We start from the raw sequence: 27657 nt of genomic DNA, 5'->3' as shown, positions 1-27657 counted from the left end.
GTCATATTCTTAATTATTGACTCAATATCAAAAATCCTACATTTTAAAATGTAATTTATTTATTACTACCTCCTTTGTTGGAATCAAGATTTTATATGCTATAATTCAGCCTGCTACTGATTAGAAGAATTTTTGTTTATCTCCAATACGTAGCTTTAAATTCATGAAAAAAAGAGATCAGTCAACTGTGTATTTGTTCTTTTGCCTATACCACCTATAATTAATGGCAAAATTAGGAAGCTAAGAAACTGAATTATGGTACACTTTATCAATGAACTATTTATACTTAATTTTCCCCCACTTCTCCCCCCTTTTCCTTTCTGAAACCAGACAATCAATCAGTACATAAAGGAACTCATTTACATGGAACACTATCACACTTGTCTTTGTGGGGGCCACCATTTCATGAACATCCCAGGATGTATGGCTGTTGAAGACTGGTGCATATATAGATTTAACAAATAACAGTTCTTATTTAGAGAGCAATCACAGAGAAAAATAGCTAATCAGAACACATTACAACATTAAATTTTCACTTTTTATAAATGGAGTAAAGATGCTTTTAAATATATTTACAGTTAGAAAAAAGGACTTAGGATTACTACAAGTAAAAATTATTTAGAAATTATGAAAGTGAAGTTCATTTAAATTATATTATGAACACAGTAAAATGCAGTATTTTGCTTAGAATTTATCTACTCTGCTGTCAGAATTGTCATATACCTGTAATCACCAACAGGCAAAAACTTAACTTTGCTTAATGCTAAAGCAAGCATCATTGCAATGAAACCCTGGCAACCTAATAGTTCAATTAAAACCACCACAGCTTTTAAGATCCTAACTGACTTCTGTAGCACCTGTAGTAGAAATTGCTCTTCAATGTCTTGTTCCATAAAGAACAGAGAGACTTTTTGCATTCTTTTTGGTAACTGTACTTACATCACATTTTTGAGATTATTCTCTAGACACAGTTGAATCATAGTCAAATCCACTCCATCCTTCCTTTCAAAACAAATGACTACTTAATTCTGAAGATAGAGTCCTTTTGTTGGCAGTGCTGGGTGGTTTATTCACATAAACTTAAATAAAAATACATTTTCCATTTAGTGAATTACTGGTAATAGATTATTATTTCTTTGCAAGGAATTCTGAAATGTGTTAGCATTCATTAAATTTCAAATTATAAACGCATTTCATAAAACTTCTTGCAATGAGATTTATTATCCTTAAACTGCTTACTTTAAACAGTTTCAGCTCTTTTGTAACTCACTACATCAGTGTATTCTGCAAATAGTCCCACCTAAAAATAAAATATAAAAAAAATAAAGTGGAGAAGCAGGTATTTTCCTTTTAAAAACTAGTGTATGTTATTCTGAACACTAGCCCGGCCCCAAAAACATTTAAGAACCATAAAAAGCATAGTTTTACAGATACTAAATTTGGCCAAGTAACAGCAATAAACAGACATCCTACTTAGTAAGATAAAGCAGAATACATAATAAACAGGTCAGTAGTTAGTCATCTGAAATAGCCTATAATTAACATTTGATGTCTAAAAAATTTAAACAGCAACACCAAGGAATGAGGTATGTATGTTCTCAGATATCACATCAGACTCTCATTTTATGCAACTAACTGTATTTCACAACTAGCATCTTACAAAATAGAACAGTACCATTGTGCCTGTAGAAGTACTGCATTAAAAACAGAAAAATACATTACTACAAGATACCACCAAACATCACAATTGTCAGGGGCTACAAAAATCCATTGTTTTAGCCGTTCAGAGGACGTATCATATATGGGTAATAATTTGGGGCTGGATTCACTACCAAGAAGGTCCATCCAACTTCCACATAGGCTTAAAAATATATTTACTTTGAATGAGAAAGAAAAGGCTCACAGGAGTGTAAGTGCCCTACGTCACTAAAAGGAGCTAAATGGACTTTTGTACTGAACCAGAATATAGAATTTAAAACCTATACATGAATCATATGTATGTATCAAAACACTTATTGGTTGTAAACAAAAATGCAAAATCTGTATTCACAAAAATATTTTATTGGTAATTTCACATAATACCAGATGGTATTGTAAATAGTTCTGCTCTTTATCAGTATATTGCTAAGTGCGTAAATGTTGACAGCTTATGCCATAAAGTAGGATACTGAGTCTTTTTCAAATGATTTATGCCTTAATATATTCTAATAGGCCAATTCAATATTAAAGAAACTGACTCAAGAACAAACAAACAAAAAGTTATTTCCTTATTCTGATATTCCTGTACTGAAACGATAAGTGACTATGTGACACTAGAAAAATCTGGGGCAGGGAAACAGCACTAAGCAGAAATGAGAACTGCAGTTCTGTTCTTTTTAAAGCTTTTCCAAACTTTCATATTTCCAAATAGCTTTTGCCAAATGCATCACCATCTGAGGTTCAGTATTTGTTACACAACACAAAATACCAGTGTACAGCGACAATGCAGTACTTTACCTGAATTGCAAAGTTAACTAATCAATGCTTAAAATGTGTTTTCTATTTTGCTTGTAAACATTACAATAAGTGTTTTAAGTGTCAAAAAATATTGGTAAAACCATCAACATAATTCAGTAACAGTAATCTAGTAAAATGTGTCAAACATTGGCAAAAATCCATACAAATGTTTTCTTTAATAACATTTTTCCTATTTAACCACACCAAGTACCAGCAGGTGTTTTTAATAAGATAATCATTATGAAAATTCTGTTGCAGCAATAATTGATTAAGTTGATCTTTGACTTGCATACATATAACTATGTTTCACAATTCTCAAATAATACATATTTAGGCAGCTTGAACTATGTAATAAAAATTTAAATTCAGTACATGCCAATAGTAGAGACTCCAAGAGTTGTGTTAGAATTCACTAAACTGAAAGTGAAAATGGACATATCAATAACACTGCATAATGAACATTCAAACCACATTTTCATGGCACCCTTACACATGTAGATTAAAAAGTTGGTCTGAAGATGCTTCATAAGCATTTGCAGATAGCATTTAAATTACTACAGAATCACAGAATGAGCTGAGTTGGAAGGGACCCAAAAGGATCATTGAATCAAAATTCTGGCCCTGCACAAGACAGCCCCAAGTCACACTACAGTGCCTGACAGCATTGTCCAAATACTTCTTGAACTCTGTCAGGCTGGTACTGTGACCACTTCCCTGGGGAGCCTGTTCCAGTGCCCAACCACCCTCTGGGTGAGAAACCTAAACCTCCCCTGATTCAGCTTCATGCTGTTATTGTTTCCACCACTGCACTTTTTTCTTTTTTTTAAACTGCATTATGTTCCAGTTGAAATACCAATTATGCACAACTAATCTGTCATGAAAATGTGGTAACAGGTGACAGAACTGATGTATTTGCATGTTTTGAAGAGGCTAAAGAAACTGGAAGAAATAAACTTTAATGAGATTCCCCATTCAGTGATGATGCTTCTCCTCTGGGTGAAGATGACCTGGACATTCCCCTCTCTGTGTTGTCAGAGCTAGAACCACTCTGACTGTGTTGATCTGCAGAAGCAGCACTGGAAGCAGGTGGTGACTTAGTTTTCTCCTTAAAGTCTGTAATAATGACTGTCAGATCTCCAACGGTAACTTCCAAATGCTGAGCACTACTTCGATCCACATTTTTCAACCTTGGCCTAAATAAAGCAAATAATCATATTAAAAGCACACACACCACCTTATTATCTTGTCTTCCTCCTACTTTTAGGATCTCTGGAGAACAAATGTGTGTACAAGACTTCTTTATGCAACATGTAATATGTAGAAAAACAATGTACTAGAAGTATTAATGGTGGAGTCTTCCCTAATATGTTTTACATTGAAATAGTTGAATATAACACATTACCATCTCCTAAAACTATTTAGAAGTTGATATTTTGAATAATGTCACTGTGCAGCAAAATATATGTGCTGCATATGTGAAGGTTTTTACTTTTAAAACCCAAAACTTAATTTTGACTATGCAAAGTAATGAATTTGATCCAGAGAAACATCCACCTCCACAGCAGCCTGAAGCAACAATTCTAAGTAGAAAATTATGTTCAGTAATGAAGATGTTGGTGTCTGTCTTTTGGATTCAACAGCATAGACAGTGTTAACTTGCAGCAGGTGTTACCTCATTTCAAAACCTCATAAGCACCACTAGTATACTATTTGAACTGGACTTTGTGTTCCCAGTATAACTTTGGTATTCTTGGCATAGGCTCTGTTTTAAATTATGCAGAGATGAATGTTATATACAGTGTTGACAGAGTAAGTCTCTTCATTCAATCTTTCAATTGCTTGATTTTTCACAACAAAAAGAACTAAAGAATATTTTGACTTCTATTTTGCAATCATAGTTTTGCTAGTGACATGCATAAAGTACTTTCAGTTTAGTCCTTTTCCATGATCACTATGAAAAACTGGTACCAGATAGCTGAATTCATACAAGCAGTTATGAACAGCACAGTTTGTGCATTTAGCTGACTCCACAATAGCACTGGCTCAAGCTGCAATAAAATAATGACATCACGTTTGCAGGTGTGATAACAGTAAAGCTCTAACCGTTACCCTATCATCAACTTTGCTTGAAGTAGAATTGGCTCCCATTCATTTCAGCTGAAACAACCCATGCCTTTTCTCTGCTAGAACTGAGATGGGCTTTGACATCATGCTCCCCTGAGGCTGAAGCAGCATGACTGAAGCATCTCAGAAAAAACTGAAAATCTGCTGATCTGCATCATGGGAACAGAGAAAAAAACTTCAGAATTATCACTTTGTGCAAGTGCTGTGTACCTGAGGCTTATTAATTATATTGAGTGTGCATGAAGATTTTTATAGTTGTTTCCAGTAATAATATACACATTTTAAAGCAAAAAGAAAAGGATATCCATTTCTCAAAGAATACTCAAGAAATCTGTCTAAACTAATCAGGCATTCTTAACTTACTATCATACCTAGTGAAACAATTCTTGGAAAAAATTAACTGTTTGAAGCTTTAAAAAAAAAAAGAAAATCTTAATGCAATTCTGGTATTTTGGTCCATGATTTTATTTTAGTTATTTTTCAAATTTCTTTACCCTTTTCTTACTTTTTGCATTTTTACTGTATTATTGCAATTTACCCATAAATATTTCAATTTATAATTTTTAATTGGCTTAACTAATGCTCACTATGCTTACATCAAATGCTTCATAACTGAAGTACTTCAACTGCATGAGGTAAGCTTGTAAATTTGAGTATTTAAAAAAGAAAAAAGGAAATAACACCCCAATGTCCTTAATCCTAACCACGACTTTTCTTATGACTGCTCTCTACTGACTCTTAGTCCTTCCCTTGTTCTGATCCTAATGATCCTATTTCAGGCACAACAGAAGCATCTGCTACTTCTCTGCATAACTAATCCCAAAGGATATTTCTTGGCTGAGCTATTTTGGAGTGCTTCCAAACAACAACAATAAAAAATCAATAGTTCCTCCCGTATTTGCTTACACTACATGTCCTATATACTTCTCAGGTTTTTTGACACAGCATTTTTGCCACAATAACATTATGCTTAGATTATGATGAATTAGGGGTTAAACCTGCTGCTTTTGTTTAGCAGTTTGCACCCTCCTTCCTCCCAGCAAGATCAAGGCTTTTACAACTGCTTGCCTGTACTGCAATATTTCATGTTTTCAGTTTAAGAGTCCTTCAGCATCCCAGATGTGGCATAGATACTTCTATCACTAGGTAACACATATACCTTATCCTGTCACATTAATTTATGTGGGCCTTAGTTCAGCCATTCAAAGCTGAAGGGTTCTACAAGGCTATCAATAACCAAGTTGTTTTCCCTACTCATCTGCAGTCTGGTAGTGGTTCTCTCTCCTCCCACTACTATTTTGCATGAAAACTCATCACTCCCATCCCCTTTTTCCAGTGATTAGTATCATCAATTTGTCTATCAGCAGTTCTGTATGCTATAAAAAATACTTCTATAAACCCTTAAAACAATATCCTAAATAACTCTTAAAAAGTCTTTCTTTCTCTGTTCAGATGATCTCCATCTTCTGGCCACAACTACACACTGCAGGTCTTCGTATTTATAGACAGCTGAAACCAATAAAACTGCACACCAATATATAACCTGTTTGCCACAGCACTCAGAAAGCAGTAAAAATCAAAGAACATTTTCTTTTTTTTGTTTGATAATCACATTTTACCAATACTGAAAAAGTTTCTAAATTTTTTACCTGGTTTTCTTATGACTGTTCTTTTTGCTTGTTGTTTCCTTTTCACTTTTTTCCTTTTCTACTTTGTCTTTTTTCTCTTTCTTTGATTGTGTAGGGGGCACAAATTGCTGAGGAACCTGTTGTGCAACCAGCTGAGAGACAGGTCGAGGTTTCCTGTGTGCACATATATATAGACATGCATAATGCTTAGACTTTACAAGTCTCAAACTGTCTACACTTCAATTAACATTAACCATCACTGTAAGAAGAAATATTGTTTAAACAATATTGCTGCTAATACTTCATTAAGATAGCATATAAAATTTAAACCCATTATAGCCTTTTGTTTCACTTACTTGCCTTATCAACAAATGAGATTACTTTTTTTTATTTTACAGGATTTAGAGACCATATTTGCAATGTGCCCTCTTCTCATAGCTGTCATATCCAGACAGCTCAGAGTGAGCTCCAAAAGACAATTTTTCCAGAAATTACTGTACCACCCAGTCCCAGCCCCTTCAAATGCTGAAATGGTCTGATTTGAGTCGGCTCCAATACAGAAGTAGAAAATCTGTATCACAAAAACAAAAAAGCTGACCTTTGAGGTATCAGAGCTAAAGCCACTGTTTGCCTTATAAAGAAAACTTAAATGTTTTCAGCTCAAACAAATTTATTGGAGGCAATAATAAATCCCTGTATATATTGTATATAATTTTGATCATGTTATTCACTGGAAAAAAAATACACTGCTAATTAATATTAGTAGGATACAGCTGCCAGAACACATACACTTTGGAAGCTGGCAAGAGAAACATAAGACCACATTCCATCAGTATACACAGTGCAGGTTTCATTTCCAAGTTTGATCCAAACTAAAAACCAGTGTGAGAAGAGCAACGGCAGGCAAAAGAATTTCAACAGCTTATGGATTAATTTTTTATTCTGTTTGGTATTGGAATACAATAATCCTAGTTTGAAATGAAACATTTTACTCATTCCATTGCAAGCGTATTTACTTGCTCTGCAGTTTTGGAATTAGGAAATTTCAAGTCATGATATATAGAAAAGTTTCTGTTATTAAGACTTTGAAGATGTAAATTTCTTCTCCAAAAGAATGCTTACACTGCTGAGCTCTAGGGTTTTGTTAGTTGGACTGTGATGATGTTTTTTTTTTAAATAGAAAAAGCTCAAATTATATGCACTGTGATACTCTGAAAATACAAAACCATTATTAAAGCAACAGAAGCTATCAGCTCACACACATACTTATTTATCCCAACCCACAGGATCACACTACTGGCACTTCTTGCTTGGGTGAAGAGATGAGAAAAATAACAAATGCGGGAAATCAAGGCAGCGCCCATTAACAAGTAACGTTCAGTAATGATTGCAATATTTCAAGTTACAGAGTGAAAGCCAAATTACAAGAATTCATAAAGTGTGGGAAAGACAGTTAATATAAATCAGTGAGATTTCATTAGTCTTCACAGTAAGTTCTTAATGAATTAAAAGAAATTAAAAGAAAGACTATGAATAAATTGTCAGCACAACAGAACTTGGGGATAAAAACTAGACTACCCCTTACGTGAAACTGAGCCTACGTTGACTCATGGAGGGATGAAGATGAGGTACAAATCCATTTAGTGAAAACTACCCAGCTTACAGCACTAGGATCTTGCAAAGCACACACTATATTGAGTCCACCATGAACAACTCAAATGGACTCAATGAACTACAAATGTGTAGGTTAACAGAGTACATAAGACATTTTAAAGAAAACTTGTCTCAGACTTCTTTCAACCTTTTGCCGCCGTAGTTCGTAACAGAACAAGAACCAAGGTGTAATTGATGCACGACCTTATGATTTCAGGTGGAATATAGTTGTGATATATAAAGAAAACTGATGATCTGTCTCAAATTGAAGATTGCTCCAGGAGATAGGGATAGAGTTTTTCATGACAGTCAAGTGACAATCCCATCATTTCTACATAGTGATCTGAATGATTGGACATGTTACTTATGAACTTAGACACTAGTGAACTTGACACACAATGAATTGTTTCCCAGGAGTGTGGACAACACCATGACTATGGAAACTAGTTAAAAAGGGGTAGAGAGGGGTAAAAACAAATCTTAGCCAAATAAGTTTTCAATTTTTAACAGTTTCAGCTCCTGAGGGCAAACTAGATAATTTCTATTAAAGTACAGTTGTGAAATTAAGTCCTAGGCTTAGAACTTTTTCCTAATACCATAAAACAAATGAGACTGAAAAAAAAAATCCTTCAAATAAGGAACAGAAGTCAGTAAAGACAAAAAAAAACCCAAAGAGAAATCATATTTTGGAAGATGCACTAACAATTAATCAAGAGGTTATATGTGGCTTTGCTATGACAAGAGATTCCTTCCATTAAACAGCCATCTTTTTTGTTGTCAATTTTTTCTATAGCTATCAGTTATATCTCTGTACTAAGTTTTATTATCTGCTTTCTCACATCCCAATTTATTAAATGAGGCATTCATGGTTCCTATATTAAAAACATTGAGAAAAAAAGTAATTCATATCTCAACACTAGGAATGCCTTATAAGTGCTCACTTTTTTTCCCCAGGTATTCAAAAGGAGCTAATGAACTGCAACGAAGCACTTCACAAGCCATGCAGGTGTCAGGAGGTAACTACTACACTCACGAAGCTTGGACCCGATAGAATTGTTCCTGTTTAGCAGTAGCTGAATTCAAGAATGAATAAATTCATAGAGAAAAGGCTGTTTCAGAGAAGATAAGAGAAACTATCCCTGTAACAGGAAATTGATTTTGATGATTTGCCAAAATACAACATTTTAAATTACTCATTTTCAAAACCAGTTAAAGACTCCTTGTAATACACTGCTACAGATTAAGTAGATATTATATTAACACCCCTTTTGTTTATATTTATGGTAATTTGCTCTTTAAGAATATTCAAGAGCACCTGAGCTAACTGGGTTTAGAAAGAAGCTCTTTTATCTTTTGCTTCAGGGTTACAAGCATTTTTGCCTCTATCACTGGACTACTATTGGACCACCACAACTGAACAATCCAAAACTACAAGCAGAAATGTTCATAAAAATAATACCTGCTATTTAGGTGGTCCCTAAAAGCTTTGTATTTTTTACCTAGTAATTCCACTTTAGTCATTTGAAGGAGAACACTGAGAAAGGCATACACTATTAGAAGATAAGAACTGGCAATTCTTTCCAGAGGTGAACTTCACGGTTTAAGCACTGTAGCCATACCAAAAAACTGATTTACTCATCTTCCAAGAGATCTCTAAATATTATCTCTGAATATTACACCTTCCCTTCTCTACTACTAGTTTTCCTTTTCAGACAGTGCTATCTTTCTTCTAAGCTGACATCAGCCATACATCTACCTACATTTCTAGTCCAATCTCTTCCATTACAATTTTATTAATTATCTAATGCCTATGTTGTTTTCAAAGTCCTCCTTGATAGGCACTTCATAGTCCCCTGTAAAAAATTAGGAAAACTAACATTTTTGGTATTTAAATAGCCAACAGTCATTAAGAGAAACATAAAAGTTTTTGTCTTCCCCAAAATTCCCATAAATGCCCAAAAACCAGGATGTCATAATTTTAACTCTAGTCTTCTTGTTACAGGATGTGACTACATTTTATCTTACCAGGTTTGATCTAGTTGCTGGTTTAGAAAGCATATTTACAGAGGCTGCAGAAACTTGTCTTGCTTTAGCATCTGTGTGCAGAAAATCATTCAGTACTGACACTCTCAAAGGAAGAAAATATTTATCACTGCAAAGGTAAGACTGGTTTTCATAGTTGATGTTCTCAAAAAAAAAAAAAAAAAAAAATCTTTACAGCAATTTACATGTCTAGAGATGAAAAATACTCAAAAAGACCACATAATATCTGGAACTATTGCCCTGAGTAATTTCCACAACCCAGAGCTCAACACAATACCTTCCTGCACATAAATAATTTTGAACGTCTCACAGCAGTACATGCTTCCTTGATTTCCATCACCTAGTATTCACCAATAACCTATGTTAATAGTATTTTGATTAATTTGATATGATGAATAATTTGGTCTCATTACAGCAAAGCAGATCCATTTTGAGAACCAAAATAAACAAAAAATATCTATACAATACTGATGACCAACATATACACCAGATACAGTAAACTCTCAGTTGCCTGAGCTGTCCATCAAACATGCAGATAACCAAACTGGCTTAATGCTGAAGCAACTTGGTGTTTGCCTGAATTTAATTTATATAGAGCACAACTACATTTGCACAGTGCTGCTTCTGCAGCCATCACTATCAAAAGTCCGTAAAGCATCTAATGTCTTCTGCACTACTCAGAGTATAAGCTCCAATTCTGATAGACCTGAACTACTTATCTGTCCATCAGCTTTAGGGTTCATCTGCTACAGTCTGGAAACAAGGAGCATGATGGGACTAACTGTGACAGTTTTTCCATGAATCAACCCCACATCTACCTACAACTCTAGAGATTCCTGAAACAAAATGAGTACAGATTAAGAAAATTAAGACTTCAATCAAGCTGAAAGATGTTCTTCAATAGACAACCTAGACCCAGAATATCAGTCAAGCAGAGCTTCCATTTTAATGTGATCCTTTCCTCAAGTCCAACCACATCCTGGCTTCAATTCAGGCCAATAGCTCTTGCCAGAGGCTTATCCTGTCTCAAGTGGCAAATTATCTCTTTTCTAGAGCTAGGGACACATACAACTTATCTAAAATAGCACATTAGGCCTGATACTTAAGTCTGCTACTGGGCTCTGGTCAACTTACTTGCCAAACTTTTCCTCCAATAACTATGGAATAAACTAGTCCAGTTTTACTTAGCTATCAAAAAGCTGTTAGAATTTTAATTACAAATTCCTCTTACTTCCTGGTTTCCTATTAAACTCATGTTGTCTCATCTTAAAAATCAGAAAGAAATTGTCTGTGAAAAACTCTTCCTACAGAAGGATGCTATGTTCTAGTTGCCCAAGATGGTATTGATTTGTTCTGGGTTCATAGACTCAAGTTTCTTTTCCAAATACCTATCAGTTACCTTTTGAATGACAGCAGGATTCAATGAGAGGTAATATGGTGGAGTCAAAGAATCATTTAGGTTGGAAAAGACCTTTATGATCATGACAATACTATCAAACAGAAGAGGCAACTACTATATACCTGGAATTGTCTATCCATCAGAACAGTTCGAGACTAATCAGCAATGTTTTATCTCCTACCATGCTTTCCTTCCCAGAAAAAAAATACCAAGGAAAACAAAGCCTGTGGTATTCCTACATAACTTTTCACCTTTTAAATGTAAAATCTCTACATGATATCACATAAGTTTCAAAATTTCAACTTTCAAATGAATTTCATTCTTTTGTCCACTTTAGGAAAAAAACCCCACCACCAAACCAAATCTGGCTTCAGAGACTTAAAGAGGTTTTATTCAAAGGCACCCCATATCCTTAAGCAGCAGCATTTATCTACACTTTTCTTCCCTGCAGGGAGACACTGACTTTTTCTTCAAGATAGCAGATTTATTCCTTAAGAAAGAGACGTTAGAAATATCTGGAACAGAAATCTGACTAATTTGTCTTACCCTTGGTCATAGAATTCTTTCCTCAAAAACAAAATATCTTTACATATAAAGTATTTTTTCCTTTCAGGTGATTCAGGAGGACAGAATAAATGCTTCCAAGCTAATGGAATGTCCCACATCATATACTCAACTTCTTGCTGCTTTTAGGCCCCACTGCACAGAGCTTAGGCAATGAGTTCAGCATGTTTCTGAGTATCAGCTTCTTTCTGTCCCTCCAGCATGACATGACAGAGCTCATTCTTTGCAAACCTGTAGTCTAGACAATTAGCACCCTGAATTTTACTCTCTGGGGTTTTACAGGAATTAGCAAAATTGCTATAGCCAAAAAGTCTCACAAGTAGTAAATAATCTATTTATATGTGTCATCTTTGGTCAAACTCATGAACCTGACTGCCTAAAGAACAGAACCAGTACAAAAAAGAAATGCTTTTGCCTTTACAATTTGCATATATAACTTTTTTACGGTGTCTCCTTGGGAAAGTCTCGGAGATAATTCCAAAAATTGCATTGTAAACATGCTCATGCATCATGGATTAAACCTAGAACCTTGTCACAGTTCTGACTAATGTAGCAGAAACTCTAAAATCAAAGTCAGGAATTCTCAATTAAGTATCTTTGTGCAAAGCATAGAAGAACAATGTCAACCAGCTTGTAGGAAAAAATACCTAGAACTACTCAGAGAAAGTCAGTCAGTTCCTCCAACTAACCAGTCAAGTTTTCCTGAATCCCACCTTCATTTACTGCTTAGGAAGGACAAGTTTTTAAAAAGCAAGCTTCTGTAAACAGAAGAGATTACTGTATCCATCTCTCATTCATGCCCTGCAGACTTGTCTCCTTTCCATCTGTTCCTGTGTTTCTAACTGAGCTGACTCAGCTAATATTTTTTCAAATGGAATTCCAGCATCATTTATATACTAGTATTCCTCCTCCACCAGCTTTTGCTACTCCCTCATCTAGCAATGATTTCAGAAATGCCTTGTAAACATTACAAACCCTGATAAAAATCCTGATTTGCTGATGTTTGTTTCATATATGTCTTTTTTAAAGTCTAAACAGAACACACAGTTAAGGCCATTAAAATCTTGTTGAGAATGAAGCTGAATCATTCCAATTCTACTCTGTTCTTTCATTACTACACTGGGTCATCTTGCAATACAAATGTACAGGCTTTAAATATCTTATAATTTATTTGAAGATCCTTTTCCACTCACATCTATCCTAAATATTAATGTCTCAAGAAGCTAATAGAAATCTGATATCCACAGTAATATTCTAATCTTCATTTTTCCAGTCATTACTGGAATCTCAAGAAAAGCTTATCTTCACATACTTTATACTTCATCATCATATTCCAGCTAGTCTCTACTACAAAATCCTCCACCACATGTCCTCATTTCTCTAAGGTCCACATTCTTAAATATCTCTTAACACAGTAACTAGAGAAATTAATTTAAAAATAAAAGGTTGTTACTAATCTTGAAAGCAAGCAGATATATACAGGGAGACAAACAGAAAGAGCAGTATGATTTTACAGTAAGCAGCTTTTTAAACAAATTGAAGGATGTGAAGACATGGTTTTAAGCAGAAGAGTTTCTAAGGAATGAATACTCCTGTAACACATATTAGAACATCTTCATATAGATATGACTGTTTTGAGCAATTCTTACAGCATTTCCTCCCATAACTTTTACAGGGCACATCTATATTTGAGTACTGTAGCAATATTAGAGTATGAGAAGGAAGCTTCCTGTGCATTTTCAAAAAGACATTAATTATCTAAAGATCTAACTCTTTAATAGCTTAGACAGTTTTTCACTCAGCAGATTACAGAACAGGTTGCAGCCAGCGGCTTTGGAATGTGACTTTCCGCGATGGAGCGATGATGTAGATTTAGATAGCAGAACATCTAAATGGATCCAGAATGAAAGGTATTTCAAATTCCATTTCTGCAACAAGTAGCACACTACCTTGAAGTAAACCTTACTAAGCAGTCAATAAACTTTCCTCCCACCCATTAGCCGGTTTTGTTGAGGGTTACCTCCCTTCTCCCACCCACATATACTGATAAGTTACTATATCAAGAAAGTAATTAACATTCCCAATTCCTTAGGCGTGTTTTCACTCTTTTTCAGAGTGGTTTTTTTTTTTTTTTCCTGCAAAACAGGTAACACAGACACTAGTGATTTCTGTATCTATGCCCATTCCTGAGTCTCTTTTCCCTCCCAATGTAACTGGTTTTAAGGACAAAAAAATCTAAGCAATTTCACCTAAACATCCACTTAGAAATTAAGCTACCTGAGTCTTCCTTGTTTAGAGCTAACCTCTGCCTCTGAAGAGCTTCACTTCAAAGAGACTGCTCTTCTTTTCAAGACTAGGAATTCACAAAAAAAATTGTAAGGCTGAGGTCTACATTGGTATAGACATTGAAATGGTATTGACAGTGTTCAATAAAATTAACAGGACCAAATTAAATTTCACATCATAATCTTATCAAGGTTTAAAATGCAAAAGAATTTCCTAGGAGTCAAGAAATTGTTACCTAAATTCTTTATAATACAGAAGGAAATAACTACAACCAAGACACATATACATGTATTAAGGCACTGCAGTAGCTGTCCCAATGTAATAATGCTGGCAATCAACAATCAATTTGACACATAGTGGCAAAGTCTTCTTAAACTTCGGAGTAAGAAGATAAAAGTTTAACTGTTATATTTTAGGCTGTTCATTCCAGTTTATGCTTAAATTTGTACCATTAAGGTGTAAGTATATGCAATCTGACTGCACAGAAACCAAGCAAAAAATTCCCCACCTTTTTTACTGATCTTTCTTTGTGCTTCAAGACAATGAAATTTTCAAGTATTAGTTTGACAGTAAACAATTAAAAGCATGCAATATTTTTTAAACTTCAATAGTACAGGGACTATTTTTGCCAAATGTAAAACACTAATTCCCAAATAATTACAGAATTGTCAAGCATTTGTACACACAAAATGAACAACAGCTTTTAATATATCCTTCCATATATTTGCAGACTATTAGTTACAACATTTTCAGACTTTATTTTCTACTATTAGACAATTTTTGAACTAACTTAACATTTTCTTCTAGATTTGATAAATAAGCAAAATCTACCTTTTAAAATTACATGTAACTTTTTATTAACTGTCATATCTACTCCACAATCTCTTTCTACAGCACTTTGTACAAGAGCTTTTAGGTTCTGCCAAATAATATTCCATAACAAAGGAAGTTGCCTTTTCAACTTCACTATAAACCCCACAAACCTTTGTTCCATTACTATTGCTGGTTTTTGAAACCAAGTTCCAGTAACCCACAACTTACCTTCTAATAAAAAAAAAAAAATTAAAAAAACACACATCAGTGACTATTAAGAATATCAGTGATATTTAAAGCAAATAGGAAATCATCAGGAACACAGTGTGTACTAAATAGTATTAAAAATGCTGTGGCCAGTTAGATCTTGCCAACTGTGTTCTACACAGAAGCAAGCATCTCACATAATGATGCCACTCCTGATTTTTAACAGTTTAAGTCCTAAGAAAACTAAAAAATATTTCCTTCTGCCAGTTCATGTAATGCAAGCACAAGTTGCTAGCAATTAAATTAAATCACTATCAGGAGAAGCAGTCATTGAGTTCTGACACAGATCAGTTCACTCTCCCTCCATCATCAGTACTCTATTAAGCTATTCATAGAATAAAACTATCAGATTAAACTACATTTAGCTTGCCATGTCACATGAATATGCCCTCACTAATCACCATCTTGTGAGAAACTAGTCTTTATTGCTACATTGAAGCAGTTCATTATTATATGCATCTTCAACACTTTGCTATCCAAAATACTTTTTCTCATTACCATTACTTCTGTCATATCCTAGAGTGTTAACAGGCCATTTCACTGCCTCTACAAATAATGCCACTGAATAATTATGACAGTGCAAACAATGGAGCTAGTGGTCTGTATGAGAAATTGTGATAAAGATCCATCTGCATATAGCAGAGTAGCAATGCAATTTCTACACATCCTATGTATATTTGAATTCTAACTCAGACAGCTCTGATTTGTGCTTTCACATTCCTAGCTGTTTTACACCATGAATCATTTACTTGGAATTCATCCATTCAGTGCATTTCTAGCAATTCCGTCTTTCAATAAAAGCTGATTCAATTAGAATAGACTCACATGACCCCTATGGTTTTATCAGTCACTGTAAAAATGTGCAGAAAACTACCCCTTGAGGCAGTGTCCCTATTTAATCATTCCCTTAAAGGGAATGCCCTATTTTCCAGATGACATTTAACAGATGAGGCCAGCAAGTCTCCTAAAGACAAGTGGTACAGTGCACAACAGCCTTCTTTCTATAAGAAATATCTTTATCAGGACCTTCAGAAAGACAAAGTTCATCTTTCAAAGTTCATCAACCATCAAATGTTACTTCAACAACCACTCAAAAGGCTCCAACCTCTTGCATATTGTTGTTAGAATTCTTCCCCATTTGCCACAGGCTGTGGTGCACCAATGCTCAGTGTGACAGCTATTTTGAAAATATCCTGCTTGAGAAACATACTGGTATCAACTAATTTATGTTTCCTAGATGACGATGAGCTACATATGAGCAGGGGACAGGAATCTGAATTTCATCTAACAACATCCTCTGAGGAGGCAGTATTTAGGAGTCTACGGAAAAAGAGTGGTTACAGTCTCCTAGACCCCTAGATCCTTGGGATTCATGGGGAAGTGGCCTCTTCCAAATGCCAATCCCACAAAGGATTGGATCCTTCATGTTACTCCTCTGACCCTTTCTTGCAGAAACTATGAAACCCTCTTGCCCCTATGCAAAAAACCATGTAGAATATGAGGATGACACAGATGCAGAAGCACAGTCATTGTTGCACTGACCAGGGCCAATACTTGGTACAGCTAGTTTTGTCATCGAACTGGAAGGAGCTTGCCTCTGACCTATCTTATTTGTTCTGCACTGCAGGTGTCATCTTCCCAGAAGCTGGCAACAATCTAGAAATTTCTTCCATTCAGAGCCAGCCCCACAAAGATGTCCACCTTAAGTAAAGGAAAAGGCTACACACTTTACCCAAAAAAATCAAGTCTCCATAATGTTCTTCATTAAGATGTATATTAATCTAAAATGATGCCACAGAACGAGTCCTTGCATTCTCTTTTATCCTTCTTTTTCAATTACAGAATTTCTACAGCGTGACCCTAATCACAGATTTCAATAATAGCCATAACATAACTTTCCTTTTCCCAGCATGTGCCATAACAACTTTTTCCAGCTTTTACAGCTGAGAACTCTATTTCCATAGTGAATTTTCAAACCCCTACTAATTCATACTTTTTTTTTTTCCTACTGGGCACTGTCACATGAGCTGTATGATACAGAGAAAGTATATTCAAGCATTTTGGAAAAGTTTAAAGATAGGTTCCAAATCTTCAGTAGTTGGAATGGGAAAACTTTCAATTGCTTGTTTCCTCCTCCCCCCTCAACTCCTAAGAAAACAAGAAAAAACTTGTAGCAGATGTCAAGGTCATATCTTCTAGTCTTCAAACTGACTTTTGATGGAAAGTTTGCCAGCCAAAAGCCTTCCAACAACATTCTGCAGCTGAACTCTCCAAGTTCAAGCCTGCTCTACATCAGTGTACCACATACCAGTGGAATGCACTTCAGAGAACAGACAATCCTCAGGATCTCTCTGTCCTACTTTAACCAGGATAAGCTACTGCATGGAAGTATAAAAAATTGAACACTTAGTATTTTGTTCTAACTAGCCTACTTCAAAAGTACCTTGTAGCTGACTGTACGAGCCAAGAAGACATCATTTGATACTCCGAGGAAATGTTCTGCAAAGCACGCTGTCCTAACCTGACTTTCAAGATGAAAAGTACAGATATTTCTACCAAGTTTTAAACAGGAAGAGGCATAGTGGGCTGTCACAGCAATCAAGGAAAAATTAGGTAAAAAGTTAGGGGCAGAAAATGCAAATTCTCATCACTTTACAAGTGATGAAAGAGCTTTCTTTTTATCAGCTAATCTTCTCTTTTAACATACTTCATCTTATTTTAGGTGGCTTTTAGTCTGGGACATACAATTTTCCCTAGAAAAGAGGCACAGAATAAGAATACCACTGGTGGCACTAAAAACAAAGATGACATTTCTACCAAAAGAAAACCCACTAAAAAACAAAACAAAAACCAGCAAGCAAAGCTACATATATCAAAACACACACTACTTATGCCTCAAAGGTAAGTACTTAATCATGGAAAGAAAGCAAATACTGGATGGCATAAAGTCTTCTTTGCTTCAGTACCCACACAAAAGTTTAATTCCATATAACTAAATTAAACAAGAGAGTATGAGTTCGAGTTAGAATAAAACATAGATCACTGAATATTATTTAGGGCAGTTAACAGCTTCTAATGAAATTCACCCTCAGAAAAAAATGTTTAGAGAACTACAGGAAAGCTGAAAAACGTCATCAGGTACTGCAGAAGAAAAAAAAAAAAGGAAAAAATCATAAGACGGGCAAATAAAAACCTCTAACTCAAATTTCAGAAAGATACAAGAATGAAATTATTTAAGAATTGGGAGCATTAAAGGATAAAGCCAATCGGCTTGACAGTCTAGTTTCTTTCTATAGACAAGTAGCTCTGCTGACTAGGAGAAAAGAAATACACAATGCCAGCCTTGACTTGTAACACAGTCAAAAAAACACTCTCCCACTTAAGCTAAACTATGATGAGGACAAAGTTGTGCAAAATGAAGTTCAAAATTTGGGTTTTCTTGTTTAACAGTTCCCAACAACCACCTTTAGATATATTTACATGTATCTATGGGGTAGAATTTATAGCAAGGTTCTACAGGCTTGCTATTTAATATTTTTAATTCTACTTTGGGCAAAGGTATAAGAAATAGAACAAGAATCAAGCTGAGAGGTGGTGAGAACTATCTGACAATCCTGCATGAAGGTGACTCAAAATGAAAATTCTGAATCCAAAAAAAGACAGCACAAAGCACAGCAGGTCCCACAACTACATGAAAAAAAGCCCTACTTAAGTAACAAGATAGAAAAGGATACCAGACTGTAGTGGATCAAGCAGATTACAATTTTTCATGAGCTTCTTAGAGTAACAAATTAAAATAACTGTCAGGTTCAAAACTACAAAGATTTAACATGAAATTTAACCTTAAAAAAAAAAAAAAAAAAGCCAACAACACTCTCCCTGCTCCTTTCTAAAATACAGACTTGATTTTCTTTTGGTTGGCTGCCCATTGCATTCTCTATTGCCCATATAAGCTACACCCATGAGGAGCATCTAACAGAGCCACTCAATCAATAAAAATTCATTACTTGTTTTATAACAATATTGAAATTGATGTGTGCAGAATTCTTAAGTTTCACTGTATTTTTAGGGAAAAAAAATTCCTAAATAAATTCCTAAACAATTTCAAAGGTTACTTTTAAAAACTCTTTTTAAAAATAAGACTGGAAGTCCAAAATTACTAGATTACCCGATGGCTATCTACAGAGCAAAAGAGAACTATTTATTCTTGCTCCTCTTCATAATTGAATGTTAACACTAAATCATAAAACTTGTAATATATAATCCATATTTTACCAAGCTCTATATTACTTTTCCACTCACTTCATTCCTGCAAATATTTCCTTCTTTACACTGCCACAAGTAACAAACAGCTCTTGAGTCTGTTGAGCTTGATTCAGTCATGTATTTGTAAAATCAGCACGGCAGGCAGTTCTTCCTCTTTTTCTCCTTCCCAACCTTCCCCCTAACACACACACGCATGTGCACACACAGAGGCTGGAAGGCAGGAGAGCCCTTAACAAGCTGTTGTGAAACAGACATGTTAAACCAGATATACAAGAGAAGTACCAACTCTCTGTCCTCAGCAGTACTGCATTTCAACAGAAATACAAATACCAGATTTGATTAAATGTAACTGATTTGTGCTTATAAACATCCAGATGGTACATGACTAAACACATTGCACATGTTTTCTGAAGAAAAATGACCTTGATATCCAAGTTAAAAAATTAAACATTTTATTTATGAGTCTCAAAGCACAAAACAAACTCATGGCAGTTCCAAGTAGAGACCTGTATCTTGTATTTAGGAGATCATTAGATATGATTATAAAATACATTAGATGGCCAAATTCTCAGGCACAGTCGAGGAACATAGACCAAATACCAAGGAAATGTACAAAGATTCTATCCCTGTTCCTTATCTCTCTCACTCTTAGGTGTCTGGTGGGATTTAAATTTGGCTCTTCATACCTTAGCCTGTGAGAAAAGGAACCATTCAGTGATGAAGATCAGTAGATCATAGAACACAGAAGTCATGTCCCCATTTGGCTGCTTATACATTATCTCTACTTCAGTAGTAAAGGACAGTAAAGAGGCAGAGATCCCAAATCCACAAAAATTCATCCTGACTAAATGTGACTTTCTCATTCTGGCTACAAATTTCAGGGGATATTTTGTAAATGATATTGCATATAAGATCTCTCTCAACATGTATATCAAAGACAAATCCCTTAAAAAACCATCCTAAATCCAAGTTCAAAAAAAACCCCAAAACCTGCAAAACTTCACAGAACACATTTCTACCTGTTTCATCTCCTCATTCTCCTTTCTCCCCAGCCAAAAAAAAAAAAAAAAAAAAAAAAAGATTGAACAGTACACTAAGACTCAGATTCACTGTCAAGATTAAATTTTTATTGAATTCAAAGCAAGTAATGCAAATAGTTCTAAAAAATAAAATAAAAGCATAACAATCATAAAATACATGCCTGTATAATAAATCTTCCCCTATTACTAGCTAAGAGAATACCATTAGTGAAAATATCCTTTGGAGTTTGGCACTTTTTCCTAATTTAAAAATCACAAAAAGTTATTAAGTCTGAAAAGGGAGAATTGATCGCATGTCCCTGAATGCTTTTTTTCCCTTTGTTTACACAGTAGAATATAATTCCAAGCACTTCAAATTTTAAAAAGCCAGTATTTGCAGCTCCTCCTGTAGCTCTCACTACACTGCCCTGGATGCTCATCATTCACACAGAAAGGAAAAGTGGTTTATAACAGCATGGAAAAAAGAATAGGATCCTGCAACTAGAGATCACACCACATGCATAAAAACCACATGAAGGAAAGCAAAGTGACAGGTAATTTTAAATCTGGATGCTATTGCTAACTGAATAACAAGAGCATTAATAACACTTCTGAGGAAGTTGAAGCAGGAAGGTGACAACAGGGCAGTAAAGCAGCCTCCTAGAAGGCAGCAGAGAGTAGGAAACATGCACTCCTCCTCTACAGGGAATGCCAGTCCTCTTGTGTACTTTGTGTACTTCTTCCCAGCAACACAAACTCTTAATCTTCAGCTTCACATCACAATTACAGTGACTAATGGTGTTAGCTGGCAAAGACAGCAAAATCCAAACATCTATTGAAGGACAGACACACTAGGAGCAAATACTCGCTGCAATAAGGTCTGTCTCAGGATCCAGCCCAATTCTTGAGGGTCAACCAGCATTGGTACACTCCTGATTCAGATAGTGCCATGAAGAACAGAAGGAAAGAAAGTGGAGTTGCCAGTGGAGGCAACTTTCTTTTAACAAAACAGTAATTGTGAGAATCAAACCAAATTCAGCAAGCCCATTATAACCTCTCCAGGAGCCATATAATTCCCTGCCATGTTTTCAGCATACCATCATTGCCTCTGTTGTTTGTACTCAGTTCCAGTCTGGGCTTTTTCAGTGTTCTAGCAAAGACTTCTCTGTACAACATAAGTGACAGAGGGGGAATGAAAATTTTCAAGTGATTTTTTTTTTTTTTAGTCTCAGCAAAACTTAAACAATTTTATGGAGCAAGGAAATCAGACCACTTATTTAGCCCAAAGACTTTTTGTCTTGCCAAACTACAACGGCTTTTGCAAACAACAAACCTTCTCAAAAAGGTCATAGAATTTCTTTATAATGGAGACTATTAGGCAACCTAAATATAGAGGTTACCACCAGTTCCTTCTATAACACAGTACATTAGGGTTCCATTCAGTATTACTTACTTGTGCTTCTAATGAACTTCAGCAGGAGATTTGTTCAAGAAAGGAGTAATTATTACAGTCCTATGCTCCTTATATTTATATAGCACCTTTCATCTAGAAAGATTTCAAAATGTCTTAAAGGTCACATGTAGAAAATTACTATACTCAGTGCAGTCTCCTGTCAAGAGGAACATAGTAATTTCTCAGTACCCAAGCAACAAAATAGAACAATTTAGGTTAGAAAGTAAATACTAAAGCCATGTGAACATGGAGACTTTAGATCCTCAATGATACTATCAAAGTAACACCTGGCAATAGTTGTAGAGTAAAAGGTAGAGGGATCTCCATCTGGCAGACAGGATCTTAGTTTTACATTTGACTTGTGGCACATCTAACAGGTACCATGCTGGGGCACTGCCTGGGTATTAAACAGAGTGCCACCCTAGGAATCAGTTTTTCCACTTCCTGCAGCATCCAGGATTTCCCTTGGGGCATCCCCCTCCAAGAACAGCCCAGCCATTCAATGCAATACTACCACAGACAAAAAGTTAATTTAACTCCATGATCTAATCTGTGTTGAAAATTCAGTCTAGAAATAAAATATAATAAAGAAATTGTAAAAATAATTTGCACTAATCTTAACAATTCTATCAGTTACTAAAGAACATAACCCACTTCTAGCCTCTGGCACAAAAGATAACTCCTTCAGAGACAAGAAATTATTCAACAGTGAAAACATTCACAAACCCTACCCGTACCTGAAAACGTTTCTGTAAAGGTAAATGCGCATAAACAGTATTTTTAAAAAAAAACAATTTACTCAATTTTGCAGCTAATTTCCAGTGGCTTTCAAACCCACTTAGCTTCAATACAATTATCTGTTTTTCCACCTGCAAATTTGGTCACATTTAATGAAGTTTAACATGCAGAATCAGGTATTTCAACACAAAGAAAGATTTCTCTGAATTAAAAAAAAAAGCAGCATTTTACAATACCTTATAGACAAAGCTCTAATTAGTAAAAAAACAACAGTTAAAGCTTCTAAGACCACTGCACAGCAACAACCACGCTGATGCATCAACTTAATCTAACATCAAGCTTCAAAATGGAAGACTAAAATAAATAAATAATGCATTCTCAGTGCCATCAAAACATGGTAGTATTGTTATCCTGCCCCATGTTGATGAAATCCATTTTATCCTATAGGCAACACCAACAAATGATTTAACAAGGTAATAATTTGGTCACTTGGACTCCAGGTTCTTGGAAGGAAAAAAAAACAAAAACAAACCCCAAAAAACCAATCACCCAGCTGGCCTTTTGTGTTTCTCTGGCACCCTAATGATTCTCTTCATGGACACAAAGGTCTACTTACTAGCTCAAATCATATATCAGAACTGGAGACAAAAGCTGCCTGCCCTGAAACCTCAACTTTTATCTACTTCATGCTATGTGTAAAACCTGGATTTTGCTATCATATGAAGATGCAACCCATATAAACCTTTCAGGAAAAAGAGTCCCATAAACCTATCAATGACACACTGTTACAGAGTTTAAATAGAGAAATAAATAATTAACCTATAACTACAATTCACATACCAGGTCAATGTCGGGGAGAAAGTGGAAACCAAAGCAAGAAAAATTATTTTGTTGCAAAATTATTTAAAAGATGAAATATTCAAGTAGAAGACAATGAAAATATTTTGTTTCTCAGAAGCTCCAATTTTTGTTTGTTAAGTTTCAATGCTTTGATCCAGCTGAGCTTCCAATACAATAAAACATAATTCTAAACTGACTTTTCTGATCAAGCTGACTGGATGTTAAAGAGGCTTTTTAAAATTATTTTTTAAAAAGACTTTGCATTAATTCAGTAGTCGGATTTTTGCTGTACATTACCGATCTGTACACATCTCTCTGTGATATAAACATAATGCCATTGTTAGAACTGGAAACCATAATATATGTGACAGATGCAATTCCCTCTTGTCACATTTACTTTATTGATTTCCTTTGTTTAAAAAAAGAAAACAATCCAAACCAAAACATTCAACTAATATTCACAACTAGAGTTATGAGAAGTCCTTCCAATATTCATTCTTTTTTTCAGAAGTCAGGGAAACCAACTTCAGAAATAAAGAATAATCATTTTTGTCAAGTAATTGGACCAAACCATGTGAGTACAATTTCAAACATGTAACATTTATTGCAAGTCATACTCGGTACTGCTTTGACCAACATCTACAATGTAATTGAAGCTTTTGATAGGATTGCAACTTGATTGCCATTTAAACTTCTCTTGCTATGGGATTAACCCGTAGGTATGGCAACCCTACGAAAGGATTCTTGATCAAGGTTCTCTTTCGTTAGCATGTGTGGCTACAAGTGCACTCAAGTTCGTTTGTAAAAGCCTCCTTTCCCCAAGCACACACGTTTAGGCCACCGGCAGGCACAGGAACCAGTTAATCCAGAGCAAGCTTTGTGACTGGTGTACAGAGAAAAGGTCCTTCTGGGAAGTCACAGTTACACAGGGAGGCAATTCCATAAAGTGCAATTCAGCTAACAATTCCTCCCTAACACTGAAAGGTTATAATCCACCCCCTACAGCTCTCGGAAATCTGGACGGTGATGCTCTGAGATAAAAAGTGAATTAAAATAATACTAATACTACCAATAACAATCAAAGAGGTTATGCACGAGGCAAAGCTAAACTCATAGAAAAAATAATTTAAAATTTAAAAACAATTGAAAGGGTGAGCATCTTAGCAGGCACATCATTGGCGACAGTCCTTCTTCGTGAGAAGGGCACGATCTCTGCAGGGTTAGGCTGTGCAGGCAATTACGCCCTTCCTGGTATTTATCATTACTGTTTCTAAACACGCTGGCGCACCGCTGGGTCAGGTTCACCGAGGAGCCCCGGGCCGGGGGAGGCTGCGTGTTCCCGCCCCCACCGCTGCTAAACGAGCCCCGGTCCCTGTCACGGCCGCCCCCCCTCACAGCCCGGGGACGCACCGCGGCTCCCCCGGCCCCGGTTCCTGTCACGGCCGCCCTCCCTCACAGCCCGGGGACGCACCGCTGCTAAACGAGCCCCGGTTCCTGTCACGGCCGCTCCCCCGCCGCCCCCGCTCCCCCTCCGCCGGCGACCCACCGTGTGGAGGTGCCCTTCCTCACGTCGCACATCAAGCACTTGAAGGCCTCGGCGCTGTTGCGGAAGGTGCAGACGCTGCAGTCCCAGTACCCCTCGTCCGAGGAGGGTTTCGGCTGCCGCTTCGGCCTGCGGAGACACACGCGCGCCAGGGGCAGCACGGCCGCGACGCCCCCGCCGCCCCCGCCGCCATCGCCGCCGGCCCCGCGCTCCCGGAGGGCCCGGGGGAACGAGTAAAGCGCCGCCGCTGCCCCTACCTGGTCGGGCTCTTCTTGTCTCCCATGCCGGCTCCAGACGCGTCCCGGCCCGGCCCCGGCGCGGCCCTTTGTGCGTTTGTCAATAAGGAGGAGCGCGGGGGGTCTCTGGGCTCCAGCGGGGACCCGGGGAGGAGGAGCCGCCGCCGCAACCTCCAGCTGTCGGGGAATCTCCCGCTGCCGCTTCCGCCGCCGCCGCCGCTGCTGCCGCCGCCTCCCGGCTCACGTGTCCCCCCGCCGCCAACCAGCGGCGCCCGCAGGCCGCGGCGCCCGGCGGGCCGCGCTCGGCGGCACCTTCGCTCCGCCGGCGGCTCGGGCGCTGCGAGCGGCGGCGGGGCCGGGGCAACGCGGGGGCTGCTGGGGGCGGCGGGCGGAGCGGGGCGGGGGCGGAACCGGCGCGGGGGCGGCCCGCGGGAGGCGGGAGGCGGTGCTGGGCACGGCGGGCAGAGCGGCCGTGCGAGTGACTGCAGCCGGCCTGCGCGGCGGCTGCCTCACAGCCGCCCCTGTTATCGCCCAGCGCTGCTCCGCTAGCGTCTAGATTGTCTGGTGCTTCTTCCCACAGAAATTGCTCGAGGCCGTGGTTTACAGTAAGAAACAAACGGGAATAAACTGAATGCGAACTTCTGCTTAGAGGTCTTGGTCTAAAGCATCCCGTTGGCTTGAGGCCAAGGGAGAACACCGTGGGTCCCAATACAAAACCGGGAGAGAGTGATGCTACCTTGTACCCGTGTGCAGAGTGCTACTTTTGCACTTAAAAGCTTGCAAGTACAGCAATGATGCATGGTTCTCATGCATCATAGCAACCTCAGGCAGGACACGGGTGTCTGTCTCCTCTGTTATCAGAGTGCACCAGGGCCCAGGCACAGACTAGGATGCCATTTTGCAGGATGCTGTTCAAACAGAACAAAGAGCACATGTCCTAAGTGCATAACAAAGACAGCAGTTAGACACAGGTAGAGAGCAGAGTGCAAGCAGACAATGAAATGACACCGGTCAGCATCTCAGTGGCCAAAGCTATTACTGATGCATTGCCAAGAAATGATGGGATTTCGATAACAAAATACACTCAAGGGGAGTTCTGCTGAAGTGTATGAAGACATAGACGTGTTTAAAAATTAAGCAAGTGGACAACACAGAAACTTTCTGATTCTGAAGACAAAGTTGTCACAACAAATTTCAGCTAGAAATACTGGGATAGAGAGGAAAAATGTAGGTAAAGCACTTGACTCATTAGGGAAGCAATTAAAGACCCCTTAATTGGAATGTAACATTTATGCAAAAGAGCAAACACTTTTACAAGATTCACAGTTTTCTCTGTCTCTGTAGGGTTGCTGTGTCAGCAATTGGAAACCTGTGTAGGATTTACTTGTGGTTGGCCATCTATCCTGAATTCCTTCTGCATTCATATCCACTTTCCAGTATTGCTATTTTCCTCACCTTATGGTTCTCTTTCTGTATTTGCCTGACCTTTTCCTTTCTTTCTCTATTGCATATTCTTTCTTCCTTATCTCTTTATGCTTCTCATGCAGTCTTCTTCAAATTATGAATAAAATGTATGGATTGCACATCTGCATGCCACACACAGACAGCTGGCCTGAGTTCATTTGCATTTAGTTAGACATCTACATGAACTAGGACCCCAGACCCAGCTCTCAGCAGGAGAAACAAGCTCATGTTGAAGGTGGTTCTGATACTAAGACAGGAATACATTTTTTCTCTCCTATGAGGACTATTTCTTTCCATTGACTATAAAGAATGCTTTGCACCAGTAGTCCATAAGTGGATATTTAAAATTACAAAATTATATGAGGTGTCTCATCTGAACCTGACATTATGTAGAAATCTCTTGATGGGAAGCAGTGGAGAAACCTGCCTCCTTGTGCCCTTTTCCACAGCACACTCTTTCTACTATATAAATAAACATTATTTCCCCACTTTTGGAAAGTAATTATTTTGAAACAACTGCTTTCTCTTGACCTTTCCCCTGTCACAGTCTATTTTCTCCATACCAATTGTGGGAAAGCAGAACTTCCACTGATGCTTACAAAGTGCCAAGATATGTTGTAATTCCTCAGGAACCATTCTTGGAGAGGACCATTTCTAATCAGGAGGAGGACGGACACCTGCCAGCCATAAATATTATCCCTAACAGAAGAGCAATATTTCTGGCTGTTGCATTCCAGACCTTCTGCTTCAAGGTTATCACCCAAATGACCATGCCTAAAGATCATCATGTTTTCCCAGCAGCATTGGGCCTGTTTCCCCTGAGCT

The 27657-nt window shown here is 37.2% G+C and overlaps 1 protein-coding gene across 1 annotated transcript; it reads right to left on the bottom strand.

Annotated features, from left to right (window-relative positions):
- Positions 1 to 526: 526 nt before the first annotated feature.
- On the bottom strand, positions 527 to 25730 carry YAF2 (YY1 associated factor 2). Its single transcript, XM_056509533.1, has 4 exons — positions 25390 to 25730; positions 25136 to 25261; positions 6270 to 6422; positions 527 to 3689 (listed from the first exon to the last, which is right to left on the bottom strand). Exons 1-4 carry the CDS (start codon positions 25413 to 25415, stop codon positions 3452 to 3454), a joined length of 543 nt encoding a protein of 180 aa, XP_056365508.1. The 5' UTR covers positions 25416 to 25730; the 3' UTR covers positions 527 to 3451.
- Positions 25731 to 27657: the final 1927 nt, after the last annotated feature.

The sequence above is a fragment of the Oenanthe melanoleuca genome, chromosome 1A (assembly GCF_029582105.1).
Source record: "Oenanthe melanoleuca isolate GR-GAL-2019-014 chromosome 1A, OMel1.0, whole genome shotgun sequence".
Taxonomy (NCBI): Eukaryota; Metazoa; Chordata; class Aves; order Passeriformes; family Muscicapidae; genus Oenanthe; species Oenanthe melanoleuca.
This window is presented reverse-complemented; position numbering and strand designations above follow the sequence as displayed.